This window comes from Neoarius graeffei, chromosome 12, assembly GCF_027579695.1.
Source record: "Neoarius graeffei isolate fNeoGra1 chromosome 12, fNeoGra1.pri, whole genome shotgun sequence".
Classification (NCBI taxonomy): Eukaryota; Metazoa; Chordata; class Actinopteri; order Siluriformes; family Ariidae; genus Neoarius; species Neoarius graeffei.
The window spans coordinates 62,315,565-62,343,293 of NC_083580.1; the positions used below are offsets into that span (position 1 = coordinate 62,315,565).

General features: G+C 41.1%; 1 protein-coding gene across 2 annotated transcripts in view; it reads left to right on the top strand.

The window, feature by feature from the left end:
- Positions 1 to 27,729, top strand: part of dixdc1b (DIX domain containing 1b) — a 157,978-nt gene that overhangs the window by 30,972 nt on the left and 99,277 nt on the right. For both annotated transcript variants that reach the window (XM_060936160.1, XM_060936159.1), the window contains exons 2-4: positions 16,248 to 16,377; positions 23,927 to 24,052; positions 24,170 to 24,422. In XM_060936160.1, coding sequence (XP_060792143.1) covers positions 16,248 to 16,377; positions 23,927 to 24,052; positions 24,170 to 24,422 — 509 coding nt within the window. The remainder of the gene's footprint in view (positions 1 to 16,247; positions 16,378 to 23,926; positions 24,053 to 24,169; positions 24,423 to 27,729) is intronic.

Genomic DNA, 27,729 nt, shown 5'->3' on the forward strand with positions numbered 1-27,729 from the left:
GATGATGAATGTCAGCACGGTATTTCAGCTTGCTGCCCTGCTATAAAAGCATGAGCTTTAGCATCAGTAAGGTTCTAAATACTAGAGTTTAGGAGTGAAAATGTCATTATCATTAATATCATTCATTATGAAGGTCAGTAACAGATTTTTTTTTTCGCTGTCCGGTTTCCATCAAATCCTGCGCTCTGATTGGCTGGTGAGCGGGTCTGTATCCTACGATACTGACCTCTGGCGACTCGCTCGTTCACAACAATAACAAACATAGTAGCAATTTACAACCCCGATTCCAAAAAAGTTGTGACAAAGTACAAATTGTAAATAAAAACGGAATGCAATGATGTGGAAGTTTCAAAATTCCATATTTTATTCAGAATAGAACATAGATGACATATCAAATGTTTAAACTGAGAAAATGTATCATTTAAAGAGAAAAATTAGGTGATTTTAAATTTCATGACAACAACACATCTCAAGGCCATGTTTCCCCACTGTGAGACATCCCCTTTTCTCTTTACAACAGTCTGTAAACGTCTGGGGACTGAGGAGACAAGTTGCTCAAGTTTAGGGATAGGAATGTTAACCCATTCTTGTCTAATGTAGGATTCTAGTTGCTCAACTGTCTTAGGTCTTTTTTGTCGTATCTTCCGTTTTATTTCCGACGGGGGTGGGTAGGGACAACCCGCTGTCTTTCAAACTGTCTCTGTGCGTATAGGCCAACGCTCTGACCAATCAGCGCAACAGTGACTGTGACGTAGTCAGAGCGACAGAAAGCAGTGGGGGAGGCCTTGAAATAAATAATTTTTCAAAATGCGTATTAATTAATAAACAGGTTCTAGATATTAAGAAGTTTGGAGATAATGACCACAAGTTTGGAGTCTGTACCACATACTTAACATACACTCTTATTTTTTTCAAGTGTTTTTCAAGGGTTTGCTTAAACTGTTTTTGAGAGTTTTTATTTAGTGGTGTTTGGTGAAATAATTTCCCTTAAATTTAAAATAACGGGAAAATAAGAAACAATCAAAAAGTAATGTTTCAAAGCTGTTTATTAATTCTTCGTACTGCACAAACTAACCCCATCCTTTTGGCTACGAGCGGAGCCAGCTGGTAGATCAGACTTTTGCCATAGCCGGTCGGCAAAACAGCGAAAACGTCCTTCTTGAAAAGGAATGAGCGGAGAGCCTCTTCCTGCTCATGTTTCAACGAAAACTCCAAGTCTAATTCTTCTAAAACTGATTCCAAAGCGGAGTCAAACGCGCGCTGTTCACTAGCCGTAGCCATCTTTCCTGCTGTGCTTTCTCCAGCGTCGCGCAGCTTTGTCGTCACTCCTGCAAAAGCCCGCCCAAAGAATCCAAACAAAAACCTTGCGTTGTGATTGGCGGGCACGATTTGATGCCCGGGGTGTTTTTGTTTATATGGTGCGAGGCTAGACCCATTCACTAGGCAAAAATATTTTTGGCCGCTAGGCGGGTGGGTCTAGTTTACTAGGCTATATTTTTTCCACTTCTTGATGACTGTCTTCACTGTGCTCCATGGTATATCTAATGCTGTGGAAATGTTTTTGTCCGCTTCTCCTGACTGATACCTTTCAACAATGAGATCCCTGTGATGCTTTGTAAGCTCTCTCCGAACCCTGGCTTTTGCTGGAGGATGCAACTAAGTAAATGTCTGAACTTTATTTGGGGTTAATCAGAGTCATTTTAATTGATGGGAGGTGTGAACCCAAAAAGACTGAATGCTGTAATTAAATTGAAAGGTGCTTGAACAGAGTATTAGTTTAAGGGTTGTTTTACAATCAGGGTACGCAAGCTAAAAATCACATTTAACACTTATTATCTTCAATATCAAAAGGCTTGACTAAATAAACTTGGTTGTTTATTGTAGCCCTGTGATAGCTCTATTTACCATGCAAAAAAAAATGTGGTGATAACGTTATTTTTGGTGAATGTATGGAAATATATGTCATATTTAGCAAAATTACTCGTGTCATTTGGAAAAAGTGCTTTTTTGACCACAGGTAGCTCCAAAAGGGATGCACTTACATCATTCTTTATACCATAAAACAAATATTCGGTTCCATATCAGTGGAAACATAGTTAAGTTTTAATGTTGAATGCCAGTAAGTTTTCAGACTATTTTGATCAAATTAGTATGTAATTGTGTCAAAAAAAAGTCCTCTCCGAGACAGCTAATTTTTCAATATAAAATAACATATCTAAAATGATTATTTTCATCCTAAAATGTGGTCAAGATACTGGGACATAAATATTAGAGACAACTAACACAAAGCTTACAGCCTTATATTTAAAGGGCCCATGGCATGTTGGTTTGTTGATGCTTTAAACGGGCTCGTGGAGGTTTCCGGATGTTATATCCGCAGCCTTTCTCGAAATGAACCCTCGGCATGTAGATATAGCCTCCTGGAAGAAAGCCCCATTTCAGCGCTTTTCCCAGTGCGTCGTTTTGCTAATGAGAAGCAGGAAACGGGGAAGGGTAGAGGGTGGGGGTGGATCTTATCATTAATATTCATGACATGTAAACGTGTTACCTCTGATTGGCTAACAGCACTGTGACGCTACCTCCAGTGGGTCAGAACAAGCGGATGTGGGTGTCTTACTATGGCGAGAGAGAAGGAACAAACCGCGAAGGGAAAAATACCGCGCGCTGACGTCATTAAGGTGCGACGCGAGGAAATAAAATAAATTCAACAAATGTTTGGGTTTTTACTGAACAAACAAATAAAATGAACGAGTGACTTAAAAAAAAGAATGTGGGTGTCTTTGTAAAAACTGTTTTGATTGGCTATTATAACAGAGCATGCTGCATGCTTTTTGGTTTTGTAGCGCAGAGTACCTGGCTAACTGCAGGAAGCGGTTAGCTGCACAGCTAATGTAGCCATTGCAAGGCTAACGTGGCACCGATTTTAAAACACGGCAAAACGACTTAACAGTTATACACTTACCTGTTCGGTGTTTGTGGCTGATGCAGCAGGGATGCTTGGTACGGACCCAGGCTTCAGTGACAGTTGATGTGCAAAACCTGCCCTGTACTGTCCCAAGTTGTGGAAACATTCATCAGGAAAATGCTTCCGACAAACATGCACCGTCTTAGGTAGACTTGACGGCGTATTATTGGAGTAAATAAAATTAAGCCACTGCGTCTTCAGGGGCTCTCCCGTCGGCAGTAAAAACGGACTCTTTTCTGTGTTGTCACATCCATGTACAGCGCAACTTCCATGTTTGGTGGCAACTTTTGAGCTGGGCGGGCAATCCATACAGTGGGTGGGAATCCAGAGGGGGGGGCGTGGGGATCATCTCCCTTGCTGACGTAGTAAAGGGAAGAGTTTATCAACGCGCCGTTTTGACGCGCCATTCTCAAATGTTGGGCATAGTTTGGTTTACACATTATGAAATTTCTAGCCACCGGGGTGACTTAAGAAGGTCAGAGGAACTCATTTTAACGTTAAAAAACCTCAGAAAGTGAACATTTCATGCCATGGGACCTTTAAAAGCACTATGGAAGTAGTGGATTCTGAATTGTCAAAAAAAAAGTCCTCTCCGAGAATCACTTCATTTGTTTCTCCCATCTTATAGCAGATTACACAAAACTACCATACACATATGTCAAAAAATTACCTGAAATCTGTTCTTTAACTTGTCCTTCACTTAAAAACTGATACAAGAACCAGTTTGAATCAATCTGAATTTTGAACCCCTGTGACACAAACTTTGTCCCCTGATTGTAAAACAACCCTAAAGGGTGTGCACACTTGTACAACCAGCTTATGTTTTTCCCCGAACAGATTTGTTTGTTTTTCAGTTGAATTGTAGGTCACATTAAAGGTGGGAAAAGTTTTGAAATTATTTATCGTGGTCTTATTTTTTCAACATCAGAAAAACTGATCATTTTAACGGGGTGTGTAAACTTTTTGTATCCACTGTAGCTGAAAGAAGATAGCAGAAAGTGGGTGTCCTCCTAGCAGTTAAATTATAATCAGTATAGTGTAATAACAGTAAAAAAAAAAAATGGATACTTAGTTCTGTCAAAAAACTTTTCCCCCCATAATGGGGCATTTTACGAACCTACAAGATCCGTTCAACATCCGTTTAAAGTGTCATTTCTAACAGCTGTCCTTCTGTGTAACCATAAAGCTGTCCAGTGATTTGTTCTCGTCCCCAGCTGCCTGTGTGCTAGAGAAGCAGGAAACTGCAGGAAGGATTGACACTGCAGTGAGGTTCTCGGCCTGCTTGGACACTGAGAGAACAGACCGCACGCTTAGCGTCACGTCTGGCTGCACCGAGATAGCAACACATTTCAGCTGTCCCGCGCGGTCAGCAGCTAACACTACCTCGGTGCTGTGAATGCTCCCTGTGTTCAGCATCCGTTCTCGAGAAGGCAGCTAGTTTGGACCACTCTGAGCTTTTAGTGAGACAGATATGCTCCAGACAAGGCAGTCTTTGTTCTCGCTAGCCCAGCAGATGCAAAATATTAACACTGTTTTTAGAGTTTGATTTTATTTGCAGAGTGGCCACAAAAATATTTCACATAATAATATCTGTTTACATAGAAAAACTCCAAAGGAGTAAGGGATTGCTTTTTCTCATCTCATCTCATTATCTCTAGCCGCTTTATCCTGTTCTACAGGGTCGCAGGCAAGCTGGAGCCTATCCCAGCTGACTACGGGCGAAAGGCGGGGTACACCCTGGACAAGTCGCCAGGTCATCACAGGGCTGACACATAGACACAGACAACCATTCACACTCACATTCACACCTACGGTCAATTTAGAGTCACCAGTTAACCTAACCTGCATGTCTTTGGACTGTGGGGGAAACCGGAGCACCCGGAGGAAACCCACGCGGACACGGGGAGAACATGCAAACTCCGCACAGAAAGGCCCTCGCCGGCAATGGGGCTCGAACCCGGACCTTGTTGCTGTGAGGCGACAGCGCTAACCACTACACCACCGTGCCGCCGGATTGCTTTTTATTTTATTTTATTGTTTTAACATTGGAGCGGTTTCTTATTCATCACTGTCAGGACCGAACACGCTGATTTTCAGCCGTGAACTTTTCTTCTGAGTGAGGAGTAACACCACAGGGCATGCTCCGATAGAAAAATAAACACCAACAAGGAGGCGTGAAGTGTTTTATTCCCCTTCTACCGCAGCAGTTTGTTGTTTATTGCGTATCAAAGCACGAACGTCATACTTTTTATCCGTTTAGAGTTTCATGTTGCACAATATCCATGAAAAGCATGTTCGTTCCTGTTGTCATTAATGTAATAGCAGCTGGGTTGTTTTACAATCAGGGTACAAAGTTTGTGTCACAAGGATCCAAAATTCAGATTGATTCAAACTGGTTCTTGTACCAGTTTTTAAGTGAAGGACAAGTTAAAGAACAGATAGGCATGTGGAATAGTTTGTATTATAACATGATTAAGTGTAGCTTTAAGCAGGGCTGGGAGAAACAAATGAAGTGATTCTCGGAGAGGACGTTTTTTTTTGACAATTCAGAATCCACTACTTCCATAGTGCTTTTAAATATAAGGCTGTAAACTTTGTGTTAGTTGTCTCTAATATTTATGTCCCAATATCTTGACCACATTTTAGGATGAAAATAATCATTTTAGATATGATATTTTATATTGAAAAATTAGCTGTCTCGGAGAGGACATTTTTTTGACACAATTACATACTAATTTGATCAAAATAGTCTGAAAACTTACTGGCATTCAACATTAAAACTTAACTATGTTTCCACTGATATGGAACCGAATATTTGTTTTATGCTATAAAGAATGATGTAAGTGCATCCCTTTTGGAGCTACCTGTGGTCAAAAAAGCACTTTTTCTAAATGACACGAGTAATTTTGCTAAATATGACATATATTGCCATACATTCACCAAAAATAACGTTATCACCACATTTTTTTTGCATGGTAAATAGAGCTATCACAGGGCTACAATAAACAACCAAGTTTATTTAGTCAAGCCTTTTGATATTGAAGATAATAAGTGTTAAATGTGATTTTTAGCTTGCGTACCCTGATTGTAAAACAACCCAGCTATAAATAGTCATTCCCTCCTCGGCCTCTCTTTCTTCAATGTCTTGAATAAATTTTAAAAAATGCAGCTAAATCAACACCTGCTGACCAACCAGAATCAATAATTTCACTTTGCTGTGACATAAACCCTGTGTCCGAAACCACTCACTCGTTCACTACTCCCTACTCACTATATAGGGAATTACTATATAGAGGACTATATAGTGAGCTCATTGATAAAACACTTTCGGACACTACTTCGTCACGCCGTTATTTATGTCATTACTGTTGCACAAAATTTCAAACATGCCAGATCAGTCGGCTGGTATGTTTTCAAAATAATAAATACATATATATTATTTATCTATAGCATTATTATAGAACGGCATTAATTTTACAGCATGGATAGTGATAACGACAGTCTTTACAGCGAAAGTGAGTTTTACTACCTTGAGGAAGAAGAAATAAAATAAAACATTTCAGGAGAAAGCTAAAAACCTGTAGTTTGCTAACGCCGAGCAAAAACATGGCTGAATCCTGAATGACTCCTGTTTGTATAAATAGGGGACTACATAGGCGGCAAAATGTAGTTGTTTTCCTGCTATGGAAGTGCACTTGTATACCGAGGAGAAAGCAATTTGCATTACAGCCGTGAATGAGGATTCAAAATGGTGGCTCGGCTCGGCTCGGCTTTCCCTTTCGGGTGCTCTTGTTTTCTGTTAGAATTTGGTAAAGAAAAAAATAAATATATTATTTACCAGCTTAAGGTCGGTCCGTATGGTGAAATACCGTGACCTCGGCCCAGAGGGCCTCAGTCAGTATTTTCAAGACCTCGGGCACGGTATTTCACGATACTGAGCGTATGTCCCACATTAATAAATGCAAAGTACTTTATGGCTGCTGCATCTTTTCAGTTGTTTTAAATCAAGGCTGAATACTTTCTTTGCTGCTGCCTTTTGAGGCTTTTGATTTGATTTCTTTCAACGCGACTGCAATGCATGATGGGATATATTGCTTGGTTAGTGACCATCAGTTGTACACTACTTTTCATGATGCGTTGTGGGATACTTTGAGTGCACTATATAGGGTGTAATAATTCTCACTGGGGTGGCACGGTGGTGTAGTGGTTAGCGCTGTCACCTCACAGCAAGAAGGTCCGGGTTTGAGCCCCGTGGCTGGCGAAGGCCTTTCTGTGCGGAGTTTGCATGTTCTCCCCGTGTCCGCGTGGGTTTCCTCCGGGTGCTCCGGTTTCCCCCACAGTCCAAAGACATGCAGGTTAGGTTAACTGGCGACTCTAAATTGACCGTAGGTGTGAATGTGAGTGTGAATGGTTGTCTGTGTCCATGTGTCAGCCCTGTGATGACCTGGCGACTTGTCCAGGGTGTACCCCGCCTTTCGCCCGTAGTCAGATGGGATAGGCTCCAGCTTGCCTGCGACCCTGTAGAACAGGATAAAGCGGCTAGAGATAATGAGATGAGATGAGAATAATTCTCACTGTACATTCGGACAGCACTACAAAATGGAGAGCTCACTATATAGTGATTAGGGAGTGATTTCGGGCACGGAAAGATTCCATTGTTGGCCAACCTCAACATGATCCTCATGTCTGTTTAGCTGTGTTTATTTAATCCACCAAAGTACACTACCGTTCAAAAGTTTGGGGTCACTTTGAAATGTCCTTATTTTTGAAAGAAAAGCACTGTTCTTTTCAATGAAGATCACTTTAAACTAATCAGAAATCCACTCTATACATTGCTAATGTGCTAAATGACTATTCTAGCTGCAAATGTGTGGTTTTTGGTGCAATATCTCCATAGGTGTATAGAGGCCCATTTCCAGCAACTATCACTCCAGTGTTCTAATGGTACAATGTGTTTGCTCATTGCCTCAGAAGGCTAATGGAGGATTAGAAAACCCTTGTACAATCATGTTAGCACAGCTGAAAACAGTTGAGCTCTTTAGAGAAGCTATAAAACTGACCTTCCTTTGAGCAGATTGAGTTTCTGGAGCATCACATTTGTGGGGTCGATTAAATGCTCAAAATGGCCAGAAAAATGTCTCGACTATATTTTCTATTCATTTTACAACTTATGGTGGGAAATAAAAGTGTGACTTTTCATGGAAAACACAAAATTGTCTGGGTGACCCCAAACTTTTGAACGGTAGTGTAATTCAAGCTCCTCAAGAGACTTTTTAAATTTAAATCATATGACACTCTCTGACTCAATGTTCAGCCTATGATTGGTGAGTTTGTGTCAGTCAGTTAAGTGGCAGAAAGTTATGACTACACAGTACATACATACATACATGCATAAGGTCCACTATGTACGATTGAGGGGGCTCTATTAGCAGAAATGGAATATAGTATTCATAAATCTTTTCATTAATGTGTAATTACCTGTAACTATGAATCATTGTTTTAGTAAGCTTTGAATGAACCCTGGAACTCGGGTTGACGTCCATGGAGCCACCATGTTGTGCCACTGCAGTAACCCAGAACACACAAACCTCTCTCTCAAGAGAGAGCACCATCCATGTGTCAGGTTTTTAGAAGTGGCAGCATGAATCCAGAAGGAAGCACCGGAAGGAAGAAGGAAGAGGAACCAATGTTTACTGGTGCTGGCTAACAAGTTTGAGAACCCATTTTGAAAAACGGAGGATCATACTTATTATTTAGCACAAGAAAATGCAACGGAGCGTGAATGTAAGTATTCTTCGTGTGCAACCACGTGACAAAAGCCGCCATGTTGGATGATATGCAAGTCCAAAATGCCATCTCGTGCAAACAGTAACTGTGATGCATCTCTGACTTTTTCAAAATATTATGATTCTCTGGAGTCCTCGATCAAGTCAAGATTCAGAGAAAAAGTTGAAATTTGTGGCTTTGACCCATATATGTTAAAGCCGTCTGATTATATAGTGGATTGAGCCTCATTACCTCCGATTGAATACCCTGATATTATGAACGATCTCATTCTACAAACCTCATGGACAACCAGCATACAAAGGCTTATGAGTTACGAAGTTACCAGGTTATTGGAACGGCATCGCTAATATCTCACCTGGCAATGCTGACCCATGTTGTTCTCCTTGTGTATCCAAACTCGCTAAAGATTGCTCTTCTAATCTGGCTTTCTTGGCAGATCTTTCACTTATTCTGTTGCTTCTTGATACTGCGAGATGAGTTTTCATCTTGATCTTATCGTGTCCGAATTCGAGTGTTGGTGCCCAATCTGGATTTGTTTTATCGCGTAGGTTTGCCGGTGCTCCTGCAAGGTGAGAAGCAGAGTGTTCATGCTAAAGCTCAAAAGTTCTATTTAATCAGCAGAAAACAGCTTTAAAGCTTCAGATTTTTCAAGTGTAGGTCATAAAAAGAATTTTCCCCGACACCCAGTTATTTTTGTTTAGTGGACCGAAAGCTACTGAATTCACATCACAGACTTCCAGTTTTATTGTTTTTATTTTAAATAGAACAATTAATGAATGTAGAGCCATGTGGCCCTAAATTCTCCGCTATTTTTTTCCTGCTTCATCATGACCCAATTCAAGATACTATGCCATGCATGATGTGGTGGGATTTCCTCGTTCATGCAAGGCATTGTGGGATACAAATTTGAAACGGGAGAGGAAAATGGAGGACGTGAGTGTGCGACTGAAACGTGAAAGACCGACTACAGTAACGGAAAGCGAGAAGAAAAGACATTATGTTGTGAAGGAAAGGAAACGCAGGACCAAACTAATAAATATCGGCGGTCAACGAGCACCTCGGTGTGATCAGCTGTTCATTTAGTGACAGAATGATGGAACTGTCAGTGCACGGTCAAAGGTAAACCTGTAGACGGCAGTAACGCAACACTGTGGATGCCAGCTGCCGTAAAACCCAGAAGAAGAAGAAGAAGACACGGACTTCCTCTGAAAAAATTTATGCTGAAAGTAAGAAATCCCGTTACCGACTTGCTCAACTAAGACTGATTTGACTTCGTTGATTGTGAGTCGACTCTCATTAAAACAGGATAGGTGTTATAACTTGCGCAACATACATGTACTGTACATGCATGCATTTTCACTGATAAAACGTAAAAGGCTAATTAAATAATCAGATGAACTGAGACAATCACATTCTGAAGCAAATTAAATAATCTTATACCGGTAACTTAAACACACAATACAAGTTACATGTATTAATCTAAATGCAGGTAAACAATGTGTTGTTTTTGTTGTTTTGTATCCAAGTGAGAGTCGGAGCTTACCCGTCTGTGTTCTGGCTTCTTGAAGGCCGATCTTGTGGCCGATTGTTTTGAAACAATCTGACTTTCAGTTGTTCGTTTAGTTCTCCGTTCATTCGCTTCTTCCACGTAAGGGTGAGATGGCAGCAATATCCAGTTTAGAAATCAGACGGCTGCTCCACTCATTCTCTATTTTCTTCATACTGAGTACTCCACCATTACTGCTCGGCTCAGGTAATTACTAAAACCCGGGACGGGACAGAACGTCACCAGTTTTAGCAACAACCACGGAGAGGTCACTACCCGAGCCATAATATGTCACATCCCATTCCGTCCCAGGTTTTACCAACAACCCTCGGCTCACACTCCAGGAGAACTGGTGCAACTGAACTTACTTTCCTTTTTTAAAAAATAAATAAATAAAATACTTTTCTTGTAGTTTTATTTAATTGTTGATCCTGCACCCTCTTTCAATACGGGCTTATTGCCAACGCTCCTCAACAGATCAGAAGTCTCGTACGAGTCTTCAGTAAAATGTGCAGAGCAGAGGAGAGACCACTTCGTTGGCGCCCAATGTGCCCGTGAACTTCTCGCAAAACGCGTCCAAATCTTTGCAGTTTGAACATTCTTGGGCCATGAATACAACGTAAATCCACCTTCTGTCATGTTGCTGCACCGGCCAGCAACACATCTCCGTGGCATGGCGATAACACTTTTTAATCATATGGGAACTGAGGACTACTAATTGTTGCAGCTTTACAATTGGAATTTTTGTCCAATCTTGCTTGATACAAGACTTCAGCTGCTCAAAATTCCATGGTCGCTGTTGTCTGATTCTCCTCTTCATGATGCCTCATACGTTCTCAATAGGAGACAGAGCTGGATTGGCAGAAGGCCGGTCAAGCACATGCACTCTGTGTCTACGAAGCCACGCTGTTGTAGCCCGTGCAGAATGAGGCCTGGCAATGTCCTGCTCAAATAAGCATGAACTTCCTGGGAAGAGATATCACCTTGATTAATATGTCTCTCTAAAATCCTAATATATACCCCAATATAGCAATGGTACCTCACAACTTACCCATGCTGTGGGTACTGATGCACCCCAATACCATCACAGGTGCTGGCTTTTGCACCTTTCTCTGATTTGAACCTTTCTCGGAATTGATGAATAGCTTCCTCTTTGCGCAATACAGTTTCAGGTTGCATTTCTGGATGCAGCGATGGACTGTGTGAAGTGACAGTGGTTTTCCAAAGTACTCCTGAGCCCATGTGGCTATATTTGTCACATTAGCATGACAGTTTCTCAGGCAGTACCACCTGAGGGCTCCAAGGTTACACACATTCAACTGTAGTTTCCAACCTTGCCCTTTATGCATTGAGATGTCTCCAAATTCCTTGAATCTTTTGACAATATTATGTGCTGTAGATTTTGAAAGACCTAAAATCTTGCCTTGAGATATGTTCTTTTTGAATTGACTCATAATTCTCTCACAAATTTTGGCACAAAAGAGTGAGCCATGATTCTTTCTTGGAAAGACTGAGCCTTTGGTGCATGCTCCTTTTATACCCAATCATGTTACCAACTGACCTACTTATTGTGGAATCTTCCTAAATTAGCTCAAAATGGAGGATCGGAGTTGCAGTCAGCTCTGTGTTTTAGTATAGCGGAAATGGCGATGAGACCGATAGACTTCCTGCTGTGACGTTACGGACGTCAAGGTCATTCACTCAGACCGCTACCTACAGTATATAAATCACTTTAATTGTAAAAATTACTACATTAGATTTATTGTTAACGCTTAAAACTATTCCTGTGCCATTCTTGAGGTCTCAAGGCATTTATAAACGAAAATGAGGCCATGGCTCTGCGTATACTTTAAGCGTAATGTTAAATCTGAGCAAACACCCAAACTAGAGCATCTCTGACCTGTTGTTCGTCCGTTTTTCATTCTTCACGAGTACTTCTGAAAACTGAAACTTTATTCAGAATATCATGTTGCCAGGAGCTGAAACATAGCAACAGTGTGCTTATTGGGGCATGACATTCCTGGAAGAGTATGAATTTACTGTCCTGTCTGTGCAGCCTTTCATCTACTGGCTGCAGAGGAAATGGGAGCTAAGCCTTCATTTTGTGATGAGACTATGAAAATGCAAGGTTGACTAATCTGCACGGTTGAATCAGGCCTGAGTGAATGGAGAGGGATTTCAGGGCATCGGAGGCTCTGAGCCCTGAGGGATAAAGCTTCTTTGATGTAATTTGTGCTTATATGGATTAATTGTTTCTGTGAGGAGATGCTTATCATTTTTGGAAGGAGTCTCCAGTGTCAAAGCTCAGAGCTGTTCCTTTATGCTTTCCATCATAGAAAGGACACAGGGTGGTTCGGTGTTTTCTCTGGAACCTGACAAGACACATTTAACTTATAAACTTCAAGAAAGAGTAAATGATTACAGGAATCACTCTATTATGAAACGCATACAATATAATGGATAAAACATGCATGTTATTCTTTAATAAATTAGAAATTGTAATAATTGGTAAATCGCATTGGTATGAGAGGAATAAAACACTTTGGGACATGCTGGTCCAGGAAAATAATCAAATTCAGGGTGGTAACGGTCACTCTGCTCCGTATCCGTCCATCCTACCGTTGATTGATTGATTGTTTTCCTTCAAGGCTTTTATTTTTACATTATGCACACACAACCATGACGCACTACAAATTCAAAAGACTGAAATATACAAACATACCGATGCTTGATAAAATAGGGAGGCAAACGCTTGTTGGGAGTGGAGGAAAAAATATTCAGTGCCCTTTTTTCTTAAATGTCATACTTGATATTAGTTAGAATAATAGCTGGAAGAGATATCACGCGGCTGTTCAGCGTTCTCGGTTTTGTGCGGTGTTAACACAGACAGCTGAAATGACACCAAACTGTAACGGACACCACTCTTTTTATGTGTGTGTCTGAGAATGTAAGCTTTGCTGTAGCGACTGCACAAAAACAAATTTATTTCTTTATTCTTCAGTTTGAATGGATTAAGTGTGCAATTCCAGCGTTATGGACGTGACACTTGAACTCAAAATGGCAACAAATGACCCAGTGCATGTTTTATTGTCTCCCAGTATTTAAACAGGTGTTGCATATTTTAAGGCTGTACCGTACTGGAGAAGTGATAGAACAAGAACAATTCCCATAGTACATCTAGGGCATGCCAGGAAATGCCAATAAAAGATGCGTTATGGATGTGACAGAAAAAGTATCACTTTTCTTGGGTGACTGTACGTTTTTATCAAACTCTATGAAATTGTAAACTTAATGTCGAAATGGAGATATCCATTTGATAGAGGGGTCCAAGGTGAATATTAAAAAAATCTTTGTTTAAAATATTTTGTATTTCATGCAGAGTTTCGGAAGGAAAAGTCAGCGTTATGGATGTGACGCGTCTGAAAGACATGACATATGTTTAGAAAATCAGCAATTTAACCACCATAACCCTTTGAAAAACTCTCTAAATATCAGCTAAAACTATCGAAGTTCTTAAATAGTATTTAGGATGGCTATTGTTTTGCTGTTTTGTGGATTTTAGCATACATTTCTGTGGCTTGTGGCAATAATATAGAATTGTACATGATCAAAGTTGATTTTAGCTTGGGTTTTACATTATAAGAAAGAAAGACTGACAGTGACACATTAGGTTAGTTACAAATTGGTTCAACTTATTCACATCTGTAAAATACAGGCCTAGGTGAGATCTCTGGGAGTGGTTTTGATGTATTACATGTTGCTTTATTTTTGCATGGTGAGGTTGACATTTACATGGAATTGCCCAAGTCCAGTGCTAAAGTTCATTTGTCAAGCCAGACCTGACTGCTGCAATGTAATGTAATGCCATTTAAAGGTCATAGGCAACGGTTGGAGGTGAAATGTAGAATATCAACTTTATTGTCTAGAAGAACGACCCAAAAAGCGAATTCAGTCTTCCTAGTGTCTAATTTGCACCCTAAAATTGAATAAAACGGTTAAAATATACTGTTTTGCCCAATTTCTGAAGGTGTGTTTCCATTTCACTTATGCGCACTTTCACCGCCAGGGGGCCGTCGTCGTGACATCATTTAAGCCAAACAGACTGGGAGCAGCTCTGTGTTTACTTGCGAACCGAGCACACGTGTACGGACTTTGGTCGTGAGAGGTTGTGTAAAATGTCTGAAAGCGATAGCGATTTTGAAGCAGGAACTCTCCAAATTGAATATCGAGAGGTGAAACCATATATGTATGAACCTCTGGCCGTTGCGAAGCAATCGGTGAATGTGGCTCACTAGTTTGACCGTGCAGCCTTGGAATCGGACAGCGATTCGGCCGACTCTGATCACAGTGACCCCGGACCTCAACAAGACTCGCGCCCAAACGATTTATCCTGGTAGTTATGATAAATTCTTACTTTCGTCCTAATACTAAATAAGAGCCCTTTTGAAGAATAATTAAACCGCCCTCCCTAGTGGATATAGGGAACGATTACTTGACAGTGCGCTGGTAGGCCACATTAGCCTGCCATCCATGGCATTATACTATTTATAGTCGATTCTAAGCGAGGAAATATCCCTTTGTCTCATTTCCACAATGATTGTACAGGATCCCTCAGGATTCTTGATGTGTCAATTGCAAGCAAAAGTAAAAATGTTTACCTCCAATCTTCTCCTTTTTGCTTGAGCATTGCTGCTCCGTTTCTTCTTTGACTGCTTGATTTTGTTTCACACGCACAATCCACTGTCTCCGCCTCTTCTCTTCTTCCGGAAAAAAACAACCCTCTGGCTTCACACGCACAATCCACTCTCTCCGCCTCTTCTCTTCTTCCGGAAAAAAACAACCCTCTGGCTTCACACGCACAATCCACTCTCTCCGCCTCGTCTCCTCTTTCGGAAAAAGCCAACCCACTCGCTCCGCCTCTTCTCCTTTTTTGGAAAAAGCCAACCCTCTCGCTCCGCCTCTTCTCCTTTTTTGGAAAAAGCCAACCTTCTTGCTCCGCCTCTTCTCCTTTTTTGAAAAAAGCCAACCCACTCGCTCCGCCTTGTCTCCTTTTTCGGAAAAAGCCAACCCTCTCGCTCCGCCTCTTCTCCTTTTTCGGAAAAAGCCAACCCTCTCGCTCCGCCTCTTCTCCTTTTTTGGAAAAAGCCAACCCTCTTGCTCCGCCTCTTCTCCTTTTTTGGAAAAAGCCAACCCTCTCGCTCCGCCTCTTCTCCTTTTTTGGAAAAAGCCAACCTTCTTGCTCCGCCTCTTCTCCTTTTTTGAAAAAAGCCAACCCACTTGCTCCGCCTTGTCTCCTTTTTCGGAAAAAGCCAACCCTCTCGCTCCGCCTCTTCTCCTTTTTTGGAAAAAGCCAACCCTCTCGCTCCGCCTCTTCTCCTTTTTCGGAAAAAGCCAACCCTCTCGCTCCGCCTCTGCTCCTCTTTCAGAAAAAGCCAACCTTCCCGCTCCGCCTCTTCTCCTTTTTCAGAAAACGCCAACCCACTCGCTCCGCCTCTTCTCCTCTTTTGGAAAAAGCCAATCCACACTCTCTGCCTCTTCTCCTCTCTCGGTAAAAGGTAAAAACTTCTTCCTGAACCGGTCCTGTTGTTATAGTTCACTGCACAACAATAAGGCATGGGTTTTTCTTTGGAAATTCCTGAACGCACGTCTGCAATCAAGCTGAACGGCAATGTAAGTAAACGGAAGTGGACTCAACTCAAGCGGTTTGTTTGTCTTGAATGACGTCACGCACTGAGTGGTCACGAAAATCGTCGAACAGAAATTCGCCACGATCCACGCTAACTTATTTTAATTATTACTTATTAACAATACTTCTTGGGACCAGAAGAAAATTACAGAGGGTTTTTTAACATTATAAAGTTTCAAATGTGCATGAATTGAAAACCGTTGCCTATGATCTTTAAGTGCTATTGCTTGAATGTGCCGTATGACTGAACGTCCTGGTTTCAGCAACAACTGGTGGCGTATGTGTCGTGGGTGAATGCTCAGCTGAGGAAGAAGCCTGGTCTGAAGCCCGTGAGTGATCTGCGGCAGGATCTCCGAGACGGTGTGGTTCTCGCACACCTCATCGAGATCGTGGGTAAGAAGAAGAAATCGTAAATGTCAAGCTGCTAACTCTACAAACCTTTCTCTGACCTGAACATTTTGATATGACAAACGAAATGCAGTTACTATCTTGATAATTTTACTAATTTTGACAATGGAATTTACAACCTCAAATCAGAAAAAGTTGGGGCGGTATGTTGAAATTGAAATTAAAACTGAAAACAGTGCTTTGTCTTTGCCCTGTATTGCACTCAAAACAAAACAGCAGCACATTATTTGATATTTTGCCTCATACATATATCAAATCAAAGTCCTTCCCATGCCATGTGGCACATAGGGCAGCGCCGATCTCCGTTTCCGTAGCCCTCGGCCTCTCGCTTACTTCGTAGCTAGGGTTACGGGGGGGGCTAGTTTTCTGGTAACTGCGAGAGTTTGACTCCTCACTCGCATCTGTATTGCAGCGTGCCTTGCCAGATGGCAGTAGGTACCATTTTTATGATGGTCTTTGGTATGACCCGACCGTGAGTTGAACTCGTGATCTCCCGATCGAGAGGCGGACACGCTAACCACGAGGCCACTCGTTGGTGTGTGTGTGTGTGATATATAGAATTTTGATTCTTGCAACACATTTCAAAGGGTTGGGACAGTAAAGCGTTTATCACTTTCCAATGTTGCCATTCCTTCTCTCAACACTTAAAAGAAGTTCAGGGATTGAAGACACCAAGTACTGAAGCATTTCAGGTGTTATTTTGTCCCATTATTTTCATTTCAATATTCGCCACATGTTCTCTGTTGGGGACAGAGGGGACAGGCGCCCTCTTCTTCCAAAGCCATGCCTTTGTAATGTGTGCAGAATGTGGTTTTGCATTGGCTTGTTGAAATATCAGTATACTTTCCTGCTTTAATGCTGCCATCACAGAAGTGTAAGTTACCTTTGCCAAGGGCACTGAAAGAACCCCATGCCATGACAGACCCTAGCTTTTGGACTTATGCTGGTATCAGTCTTTGATCCAGAGCACATAACGTCCATTTCTTCCAAAAAAAAAACCTAGACTACTGATTTGTCTGACTACAACACACGTTTCCACTGTGTGATGGTCCGTCCCAGATACCTCCGAGCCCGGAGAAGTCGACGGCGTTTCTGAACATCGTTAACATAAGGCTTCCTTTTTGCACAGTGCAGTTTTAACTGGCACTTGTGGATGTAAGTCTGGATTGTAGTGCTTGACAAACGTTTGCCAAAGTAATCCCGAGCCCATGTGGTTATATCAGCTATGGATGAATGACGGTTTTTAACGCGGTGCCATCTGAAGGATCTGAGGTCACTGGGACATCTCTGTCACCTTCTGGGTTATTTACTGCTAACTAGGGCTGCGTACCTAAACGTAACATCAGGTACAGGTACCGGTACAGAGGTTTAGGTACAGGTCCGGACCTGTACCTGTACCTGAACAATTTGACAAATTAACATGCGTTCTTCTGAACTTCTTCAATAATGACAAACATTAATAAACTGTCGACAACTTGTCAGTATCTTTATTCAAAGAAAACCTTACATAACTAGGTTTCCTACCTCACTTCTCAGTCACCCTCTCAGTCTCACGCTTGGTTAACTTGGGACAAAAAGTCATAAGTTGTCTCACAGCGAGACAACTTGCGTTCTGGCCCCCTGAAAGCTTTGTTACGTGATCTCAGACCTTACTGGTCTTCCCACGTGGCATGACAAACAAATTCACTCCGCGCAGTCCGCGGCCTTTAACTTGCCCGGCAAAATTACACAAAGCAACAAAGGCTGCCAATGCCAGCAAAGGAAAAATGGCTGACCTGCTTTTGAGTCTTTCTGACCAGTCAGAACACTGGATCAGCCAAGCTCTCGCGATGTCTGTGGCGAGAGGATCTCAAATCAAAGATGGCTCTGATTTCAAGTTTCAGCGCGGCATTTTACGTCTTTTCCAGTGCTAAATTTTCGTCTTTGTGGTAGGATTTACGCATCTTCAGTCACAAAATAAGCAGATACTTGGTGTAAATTTATATCGGTACAGTACCAGTACTTCATGATCCGGTATTTTGGACCTGTACCGAATCGATTTTCACGGTACAGTACTGTACGCAGCCCTACTGCTAACTGTACATACAATCTTACATACTCTGTAATCCTGTCCACTTCCCCTTTGTAAATATGCATTTAAATGTTTATAAACATCTGTATATTGTCACTGTCCATCACATATAGTATCACTATGCTGCGGTACTTACTTCTGGCACTTATTTATAAATAATACTGTATTTTGCACTTCTGGTTAGATGCTAACTGCATTTCATTGGCTTTGTACCTGTATTCTGCACAATGACAAAGTGTAATCTAATCTCTAATCTAATCTAATCTAATGACCTGGTCAGGCTGTGTACTGTCTAGCCTGGTCATGATTACTCAGTGTTAGTTGTTGGGCTTTTATTTTTTCTCTATTTAGTTGTACTTTGTCAGTGCCTTTGTATGGTCGGCTTGCTTTCCTTGGCTGTTTGTTGATTGTTACTTCAGCCGAATATTACCCGAAGAGTTATTCTGTCATTTGTTCAGTTGGCACTATAGCCCAAGAGCATTAGCTCAAAATTGAGTCCAACCCGGAACAAATTAGTAACAAGCTGAATTTTTCAGAATATGTTCAGAATACCCTTAGGAATAACATACTAAAAGTCCCCGGGAATCCACCTTGTGCTCTCTGAGAAATTCAAGATGGCGTCCAAAATGGCCGCCGATTGGAGATTTTTCAATATCTCAGGGATAAAACATAATATGAATGCAATTAAAATGTTAAATTATATGTTCTCTCATACAAGCAATGCAAATTCACCATTGTCACACTGTTAAAATTAAAATTAACCAAGATTACAAGGTCATTAATGTGGAAATTACATGGAATTTGATGGTTGACATGATTGACAGATTAGCTTAGTAGGCTACCTACATACATGAACATAATGTAAGACAACAATTAGACATCAATTTCCTTAATATTTAGTGCATCTTTAAGCTTTGATAAAATATTAAAGGGAAATTAAATTTGAGAACTCTATCTTCTAAAACTACAATGGCAAGCTGTTTCAGTACACTTCTTCAACATTCCGGCGACTTTCATGACAAAAAGGTCTGCCTCAATAAAAGCTCTTGCTTATAAACAATGAGTAGACTTAAACACTTCTCAGTGCCTCAGTTGTAATGCTTGGACCTTTGTTGTACCATCAATGAAGTAGGGAATTTATTCAAGCTTGTTTAAGGGTGGAAAAAATTCATCTTCGAGTTTCTAGCGCCAGTCTTTACTACTAGCAATGCCAGTGTGTTCGGACAAAAAATGACTAAACTCAGCATGACCTTTTAAAAATGACTGAACTCAGCATGACCTTTTAACATGCCATTTTTCATTTTACACTTTAATTAATGTTAATGAAAATAAGTGCTCCAACCCCTAGTAATTGTGTTTGTTGTTTTGTGAACAGAATAGGATGATACGGAGTGAACGAGTAACCAATGGATCCACACTCTATAATCGGTAGTGTACATTAAATAGCACATGTATAGATTTACAATTATAAGTCTGTAATTATTAGTCCTAAACATTAAGAACTGAAGCCATTTCAAAAACATACGAGATATCTTCATGATACCATAAAGATTATTTTGTCATAACAGTCATTGTTATTTCTTCTTGGATGTGAATTTATGGGCCAGGGCGTTTCAAGATTGATACTTGATTCAAGGATCGGACTGGATGAAACCTACACACATTCATAGTACTGTGCACATTCATAAATGTGAACTGGTGAAGTGCCAAAAATATATGACAATCTAACCAGACATGGCAAGCGAACACATTATACACAAATATACTGTTATAATAATGTGTACATTGTTATTATATAATGTTAATACACAATGTAATTAATACACACATGTTGGAATTTACTCTCCTACCCTACAAAACATATATTCTGACCTTTTAATTGCATTAATATTTTGTTTTGGGCCTGAGATATGGGCAGATCTCCATTTGGTGGCCATTTTGGACGCCATCTTGAATTTCTCAGAGAGCACAAGGGGGATTTCCGGGGACTTTTAGTATGTTATTCCTAAAGGTAGGGCTGGGCGATATGGAGAAAAAAAATATCTCGATATATTTTTGCTATATCTCGATATACGATATATATCTCGATATCTATGCAGGAAAAACAACCCCCAAAAAACAGACTCCCCAAATTCAGCAAGGTGTTTTTTTTTTTTTGGTTTTTTTTTATTGAAGTGCAAACAGGTAGGCAGCCAAGTGCCTAGAGGTAGACAGGTACTAGTAACAAAGTGCTTGTGCACCATTTTTAACATGAATTATCAAACCAAGGAAGTAGTATATTGCCTTATTTTAATTACAAACATAAAACCTGAGGGTAGGCAGTTCTTATAAAGTGCGTCTTAAACATTTAAGTAACAAAAAAAAAACCCCCTCATTTCATAAATATTAATTTGACTTATAGAAATAATACATATTGCCTTCCTTTTCCTTAAAAACAAAACTCAAACTCATCTCACCGCATTAACTCTCAGCCTGGCACACTCCTCGTGCAAAAGTTTGTGGCGTACCTGTAAATGGTTGAACAGGTTCGTGGTGCTTGACGCTTTGGTTGCCACCAATTTCTTGCATTCCCGGCAGTAGACCTCTTTCTGTTGTTCGTCCGACGGTTTAAAACCAAAATATCTCCATATAATGGAGCCATTTGTCCTTTTTTTTGGTACGAGTTCTGCCGCCTCCGGGCTTTCTGTGGGCGCCGCCATGTTGAATGAGTTAACACGCCGCCTACACGCGAGGGGAGGGGGTACAAACACAAGAAGGAGGCGGGGCGGGCAGCACCATAGCACAGTGAAGGAAATTAAGCACAGTGGCGAAATCATATTAATTTAGAGCATTATCTCGATATATACGATATGCCAAAATCTTTTTCGTGTTCATAAAACATATCGATATATCGCAAATCTCGGTATATCGCCCACCCCTACCTAAAGGTATTCTGAACATATTCTGAAATTTTCAGCTTGTTACTAATTTGTTCCGGGTATAACCCTATTACTCCTGAGCTACTAGAACTTTCTTGTTCAGCCATCTAGACCTGGAATGTAATATAATGTGTTCAGCTTTGGCTTGCGCCCTTTGCCCTTTAGGCACTGAAATTCCTCCATATTCCTTGAATCGTTTAATGATCTTATGCAGCGTAGAGGGTGAAATATCCAAATCCCTTCCGATCTTCCTTTGAGGAACATTGTTTTAAAACATTTCAATAATTTTCTCATGCATTTGCTGACATTGGAGATCCTCGTCTCAACCTTGCTCCTCAAAGACTAGGCCTTTCCTGGATACTGATTTTGTACCAAATCATGATTACAATCACCCGTTTCAAATCACATCATTATTTGTTTGACCTCATTACTAGCTCTAAATTGCCCCAGTCCCAACTTTTTTGGAATGTGTTGCAGGCCTGAAATGCACAAATGGATGAATATTAACAAATGAAATGAATTTGACCAGAAAAAAACATGAAATATCTTAGGTTCATCCCGTCTGCAGTGAAATACAAGTTTAAAGTAAATTTGGAAATCACTGCTTTTTTTTTTTTTTTTTTTTAATTTGTGTTTCCCATACCGTCCCAACTTTTCTGATTTGCGGTTGTGTGATATGGGGTAGTTAATTACACATTTCCTGACAGTACTATATTAAGTATTGGCAAACCTCCCTCTGCAATCTCCATCCTTGTACAGTAATTATTTCTAATTTTAAACTAACACACTGTGCTTTGTTATTCAGGAGCTACAAAAAAAAAAATTAAAAAACTTATGTGAGGTTTTAATGTCCTTGGTCCCTCTTCTTATGCTGAGATGCTATTTTTACAGTATCACTATTAAACATGCTATCAAAGTATATTAGGACAATTTTATTATCTACAGTGGTGCTTGAAAGTTTGTGAACCCTTTAGAATTTTCTATATTTCTGCATAAATATGACCTAAAACATCATCAGATTTTCACACAAGTCCTAAAAGTAGATAAAGAGAACCCAGTTAAACAAATGAGACAAAAATATTATACTTGGTTATTTATTTATTTATTGAGGAAAATGATCCAATATTACATATCTGTGAGTGGCAAAAGTATGTGACCCTCTAGGATTAGCAGTTAATTTGAAGGTGAAATGAGAGTCAGGTGTTTTCAATCAATGGGATGACAATCAGGTGTGAGTGGGCACCCTGTTTTATTTAAAGAACAGGGATCTATCAAAGTCTGATCTTCACAACACGTTTGTGGAAGTGTATCATGGCACAAACAAAGGAGATTTCTGAGGTCCTCAGAAAAAGCGTTGTTGATGCTCATCAGGCTGGAAAAGGTTACAAAACCATCTCTAAAGAGTTTGGACTCCACCAATCCACAGTCAGACAGATTGTGTACAAATGGAGGAAATTCAAGACCACTGTTACCAGGAGTGGTCGACCAACAAAGATCACTCCAAGAGCAAGGCGTGTAATAGTCGGCGAGGTCACAAAGGACCCCAGGGTAACTTCTAAGCAACTCTCTCACATTGGCTAATGTTAATGTTCATGAGTCCACCATCAGGAGAACACTGAACAACAATGGTGTGCATGGCAGGGTCGCAAGGAGAAAGCCACTGCTCTCCAAAAAGAACATTGCTGCTTGTCTACAGTTTGCTAAAGATCACGTGGACAAGCTAGAAGGCTATTGGAAAAATGTTTTGTGGACAGGTGAGACCAAAATAGAACGTTTTGGTTTAAATGAGAAGCGTTATGCATTCCAGCATAAGAACCTTATCCCATCTGTGAAACATGGTGGTGGTAGTATCATGGTTTGGGCCTGTTTTGCTGCATCTGGGCCAGGACGGCTTGCCATCATTGATGGAACAGTGAATTTTGAATTATACCAGTGAATTCTAAAGGAAAATGTCAGGACATCTGTCCATGAACTGAATCTCAAGAGAAGGTGGGTCATGCAGCAAGACAACGACCCTAAGCACACAAGTCATTCTACCAGAGAATGGTTAAAGAAGAATAAAGTTAATGTTTTGGAATTAATCCAATCGAAATGTTGTGGAAGGACCTGAAGTGAGCAGTTCATGTGAGGAAACCCACCAACATCCCAGAGTTGAAGCTGTTCTGTACGGAGGAACGGGCTAAAATTCCTCCAAGCCGGTGTGCAGGACTGATCAACAGTTACCGGAAATGTTTAGTTGCAGTTATTGCTGCACAAGGGGGTCACACCAGATACTGAAAGCAAAGGTTCATATACTTTTGCTACTCAGATATATAATATCTGATCATTTTCCTCAATAAATAAATGACCAAGTATAATATTTTTGTCTCATTTGTTTCACTGGGTTCTCTTTATCTACTTCTAGTATTTGTGTGAAAATCTGATGATGTTTTCGGTCATATTTATGCAGAAATATAGAAAACTGTAAAGGGTTCACAAACTTTCAAGCACCACTGTAATTGTATTATTATTGACTTTCGTTTTGTTTTGTTTTTTTGCTTGGTAGCTGGCGAGCTCCTTGAGGGTATTCACTATTCACCAAAGGACAACCAAGAGAGGAGAGAAAATGTGGAGAAGGTTTTGCAGTTCGTGTCCTCCAAGCGGATACGCATGCCCCAGACATCTGCCAGAGGTGAGTTATTTAGTGACTAGCATGTAGACTAGCTTCTGTAGGTATTTAAACCCTGCATGAAACACAGCGTTCTTGTTTGTTTGTTTGTTTGTTTTTTTTTCCCCTCACTTCTCACAGACATCGTGGAAGGGAACCTCAAATCTGCCATGAGGCTTATCCTGGCTCTTGCAGCACATTTTAAGCCGTCTGCCTCAGCCAATCACAGAGCAGGAGCTGCTTTGGGTAGAAACTCGACCAGCTCTTCAGCCAATCACAGACCTCATTCCACTATGGCCATGGCCCAGAATGCAGCAGCAGCTCTAGCAGCTGCCCGGAACGATGCGTCTCGCTCAGGGCGCAGCGTTCATCAGCTCAGACAGGACTGGCACAGGTCAGCCTTTATTCACTCTTCTTTTGACACAGTAGAAACAAATACATGATTATAAGACTGTCAGTCGTTTTGGTTCCTGTAGTTCCATTCTGTTTGTGGGTTGTTGGTTTTTTTTGTAAATTGTCTTCTGTTGGCGTTCAGTAAACTGATTCATCATCTTTTTTTAAACCAGATCAACTCACATGCAGCCATATTCATAATCTACACTCAATACAAGTCAGAAAGGTATTTTATTCTCTCCGTATGCCTGTGTAAAGAGTGAGTGTATAAATGCTAGAGCTCAGTGACTTAATGCTCAGGGTTTAACAGGATAAAGATGATGGAGAATGGATTCTCCTTCTCGATTTAAGGGCAGTTGTTGCTGTGTACAATGTTGCCCTCTTCTGGTTGTCAACGTGTACTGCAGCTCTATTATCAAAATTATATTCATCTCATTTTATAAAATGTAGGAATGCATTTCTAACAGCTATTTTGTCACTGCTATAGCAAGTTATGAGTGTTTGAAATATGCTCTGTAATATATCAGTCCATATGTCAAAGCGATGGCCATAAACGAGATTCATTGAGACCCGTGCAAGACATCGTAGGACGGAAGTAAAACGTACAGCGGAAATCAAAGTGACCAACATCTGCCGTCGTCAAAAGACTCGCACGCCCTCCTTCGAATGCTGATGTAATCAAGCTGGAAGTTTTCCCTGTGTCCGAAATCACTCCCTACTCACTATATAGTGGGGACATCATTTTGTAATGCTGTCCGAAACCTTAGTGAGGATTATGTGGGAAATGCGCTCAGTATGATATGTATTTATCACAAAAATACATATGTTATTTACCAGCTGGGAGGTCTGTATTGTGAAATACCATAACCGAGGTCTTGAAAGTACTGAGCGAGGCCCTCTGGGCCGAGGTCACGGTATTTCACCATACGGACCGACCTTAAGCTGGTAAATAATATATTTATTTTATTTTTTTCTTTACCAAATTCTAACAGGGGCGGCATGGTGGTGTAGTGGTTAGCGCTGTCGCCTCACAGCAAGAAGGTCCGGGTTCGAGCCCCGTGGCCGGCGAGGGCCTTTCTGTGCGGAGTTTGCATGTTCTCCCCGTGTCCGCGTGGGTTTCCTCCGGGTGCTCCAGTTTCCCCCACAGTCCAAAGACATGTAGGTTAGGTTAACTGGTGACTCTAAATTGACCGTAGGTGTGAATGTGAGTGTGAATGGTTGTCTGTGTCTGTCAGCCCTGTGATGACCTGGCGACTTGTCCAGGGTGTACCCCGCCTTTCGCCTGTAGTCAGCTGGGATAGGCTCCAGCTTGCCTGCGACCCTGTAGAACAGGATAAAGCGGCTAGAGATAATGAGATGAGATGAGAAATTCTAACAGAAAATGAGAGCGCCCGAAAGGGAAAACCGAGCCGAGCGGCCATTTTGAATCCTCATTCACGGCTGTAATGCAAATTGCTTCCTCCTCGGTATACAAGTGCACTTCCATGGCAGGAAAAAAAACTACATTTTGCCGCCTATGTAGTCCCCTATTTATACAAAATTGAGTCATTCAGGATTCAGCCATGTTTTTGCTTGGCGTTAGCAAGTTACAGGTTTTTAGCTTTCTCCTGAAATGTTTTCTTTTATTTCTTCTTCCTCAGGGTAGTAAAACTCGCTTTCGCTGTGAACACCGTCGTTATCGCTATCCATGCTGTAAAATTAATGCTATTCTCCTGAGAAATGCTGGCAAAAATTTATAAGATTTTTGATAATCTTATAAATAAATGTTATAAAAAAAAAAGATAAATGTTGACAAAAAATTCTACTATGTTTGTTGTTGTTGTGAACGAGCGAGTCGCTAGAGGTCCGTAACCGGGGTCCGTAACTGGGGTTTGTATTGTAGGATACGGACCCGCTCGCCAGCCAATCAGAGCGCAGGATTTGATGGAAACCACACCGCAAAAAAAAAATGCATGTATTTATTATTCTGAAAACCCACCAGCCTCCTGATCTGGCACGTTTTAATTGTGCGACAGTAATGACGTTAAATACTAGCGCGACGGACTAGCCCTTATCCTGTCGTCTTTCCAACTCTTCTCTACTCCACGTTGGTTCGAAGTCGTATGGAATAATCTCCATGTCACGTACGTGAGGGAGGCGGATGTATGTGCAGAAGTATACAGTTTAATAAAGTGCAGAATATATATACAGCGAGACAATATATACACAGGCAAACAATCCAAAACTGCAGGCTAGATCAAAAACGAGAATACAGGCAAAAGGGTCGGTCGAGGAGCAAACAGTACATCAAAGGCTAAGCGAGGACAAGAACGAGAAACAGGCACAAGGATCGTGAAACAGGAAGGCTCGGTAATGCGTACATGCGTATCGTGATACTTCGCGATGTAAATGCATCAGCACAGTCCTTAAATAGGCAAACACACAGTTCCTTAATTCCTTGTTCACGGCGTGCGTGCTGGAGTCCACTCGGCGCACCTTCAGGTGCACGCGCCAGGGTGTGCAGGACTGACACTCCATCACTGATGAAGCTGGCAAATCTCGAAATTAATCTAAGTTGGAATGATATGGCTATCTGGCCGCTGTGTAAACAGTTTTGAAAATGGCGGCGCCGACGCTTCACGTTTGAAGTCTCGCACAAGTCTCGTGAAGATCGCGCGGATAAGCGACGCCTGCCGTGGACCAAACGAACTACATTCAACGTGGCTAAAAACCGAAAAGGATGATAAGTGTAATATAATATGCCAATACGAGTCATGATATAAGGTTAATAAAACCGAAAATGTAATTGAATAACACGTTAATTAAGAATTAAAGCAAGTTTAAAAATGACTTCAGTTCCCCTTTAAAGGAACAGTCCACCATACTTCCATAATGAAATATGCTCTTATCTGAATTGAGACGAGCTGCTCCGTACCTCTCCGAGCTTTGCGCGACCTCCCAGTCAGTCAGACGCAGTCAGACGCGCTGTCACTCCTGTTAGCAATGTAGCTAGGCTCAGCATGGCCAATGGTATTTTTTGGGGCTGTAGTTAGATGCGACCAAACTCTTCCGCGTTTTTCCTGTTTACATAGGTTTATATGACCAGTGATATGAAACAAGTTCAGTTACACAAATTGAAACGTAGCGATTTTCTATGCTATGGAAAGTGCGCACTATAATGACAGGCGTACTAACACCTTCTGCGCGCTTCGGCAGCGCATTGATACGGAGCTCAGATATCAATGCGCTGCCGAAGCGCGCAGAAGGTGTTAGTACGCCTGTCATTATAGTGCGGACTTTCCATAGCATAGAAAATCGCTACGTTTCAG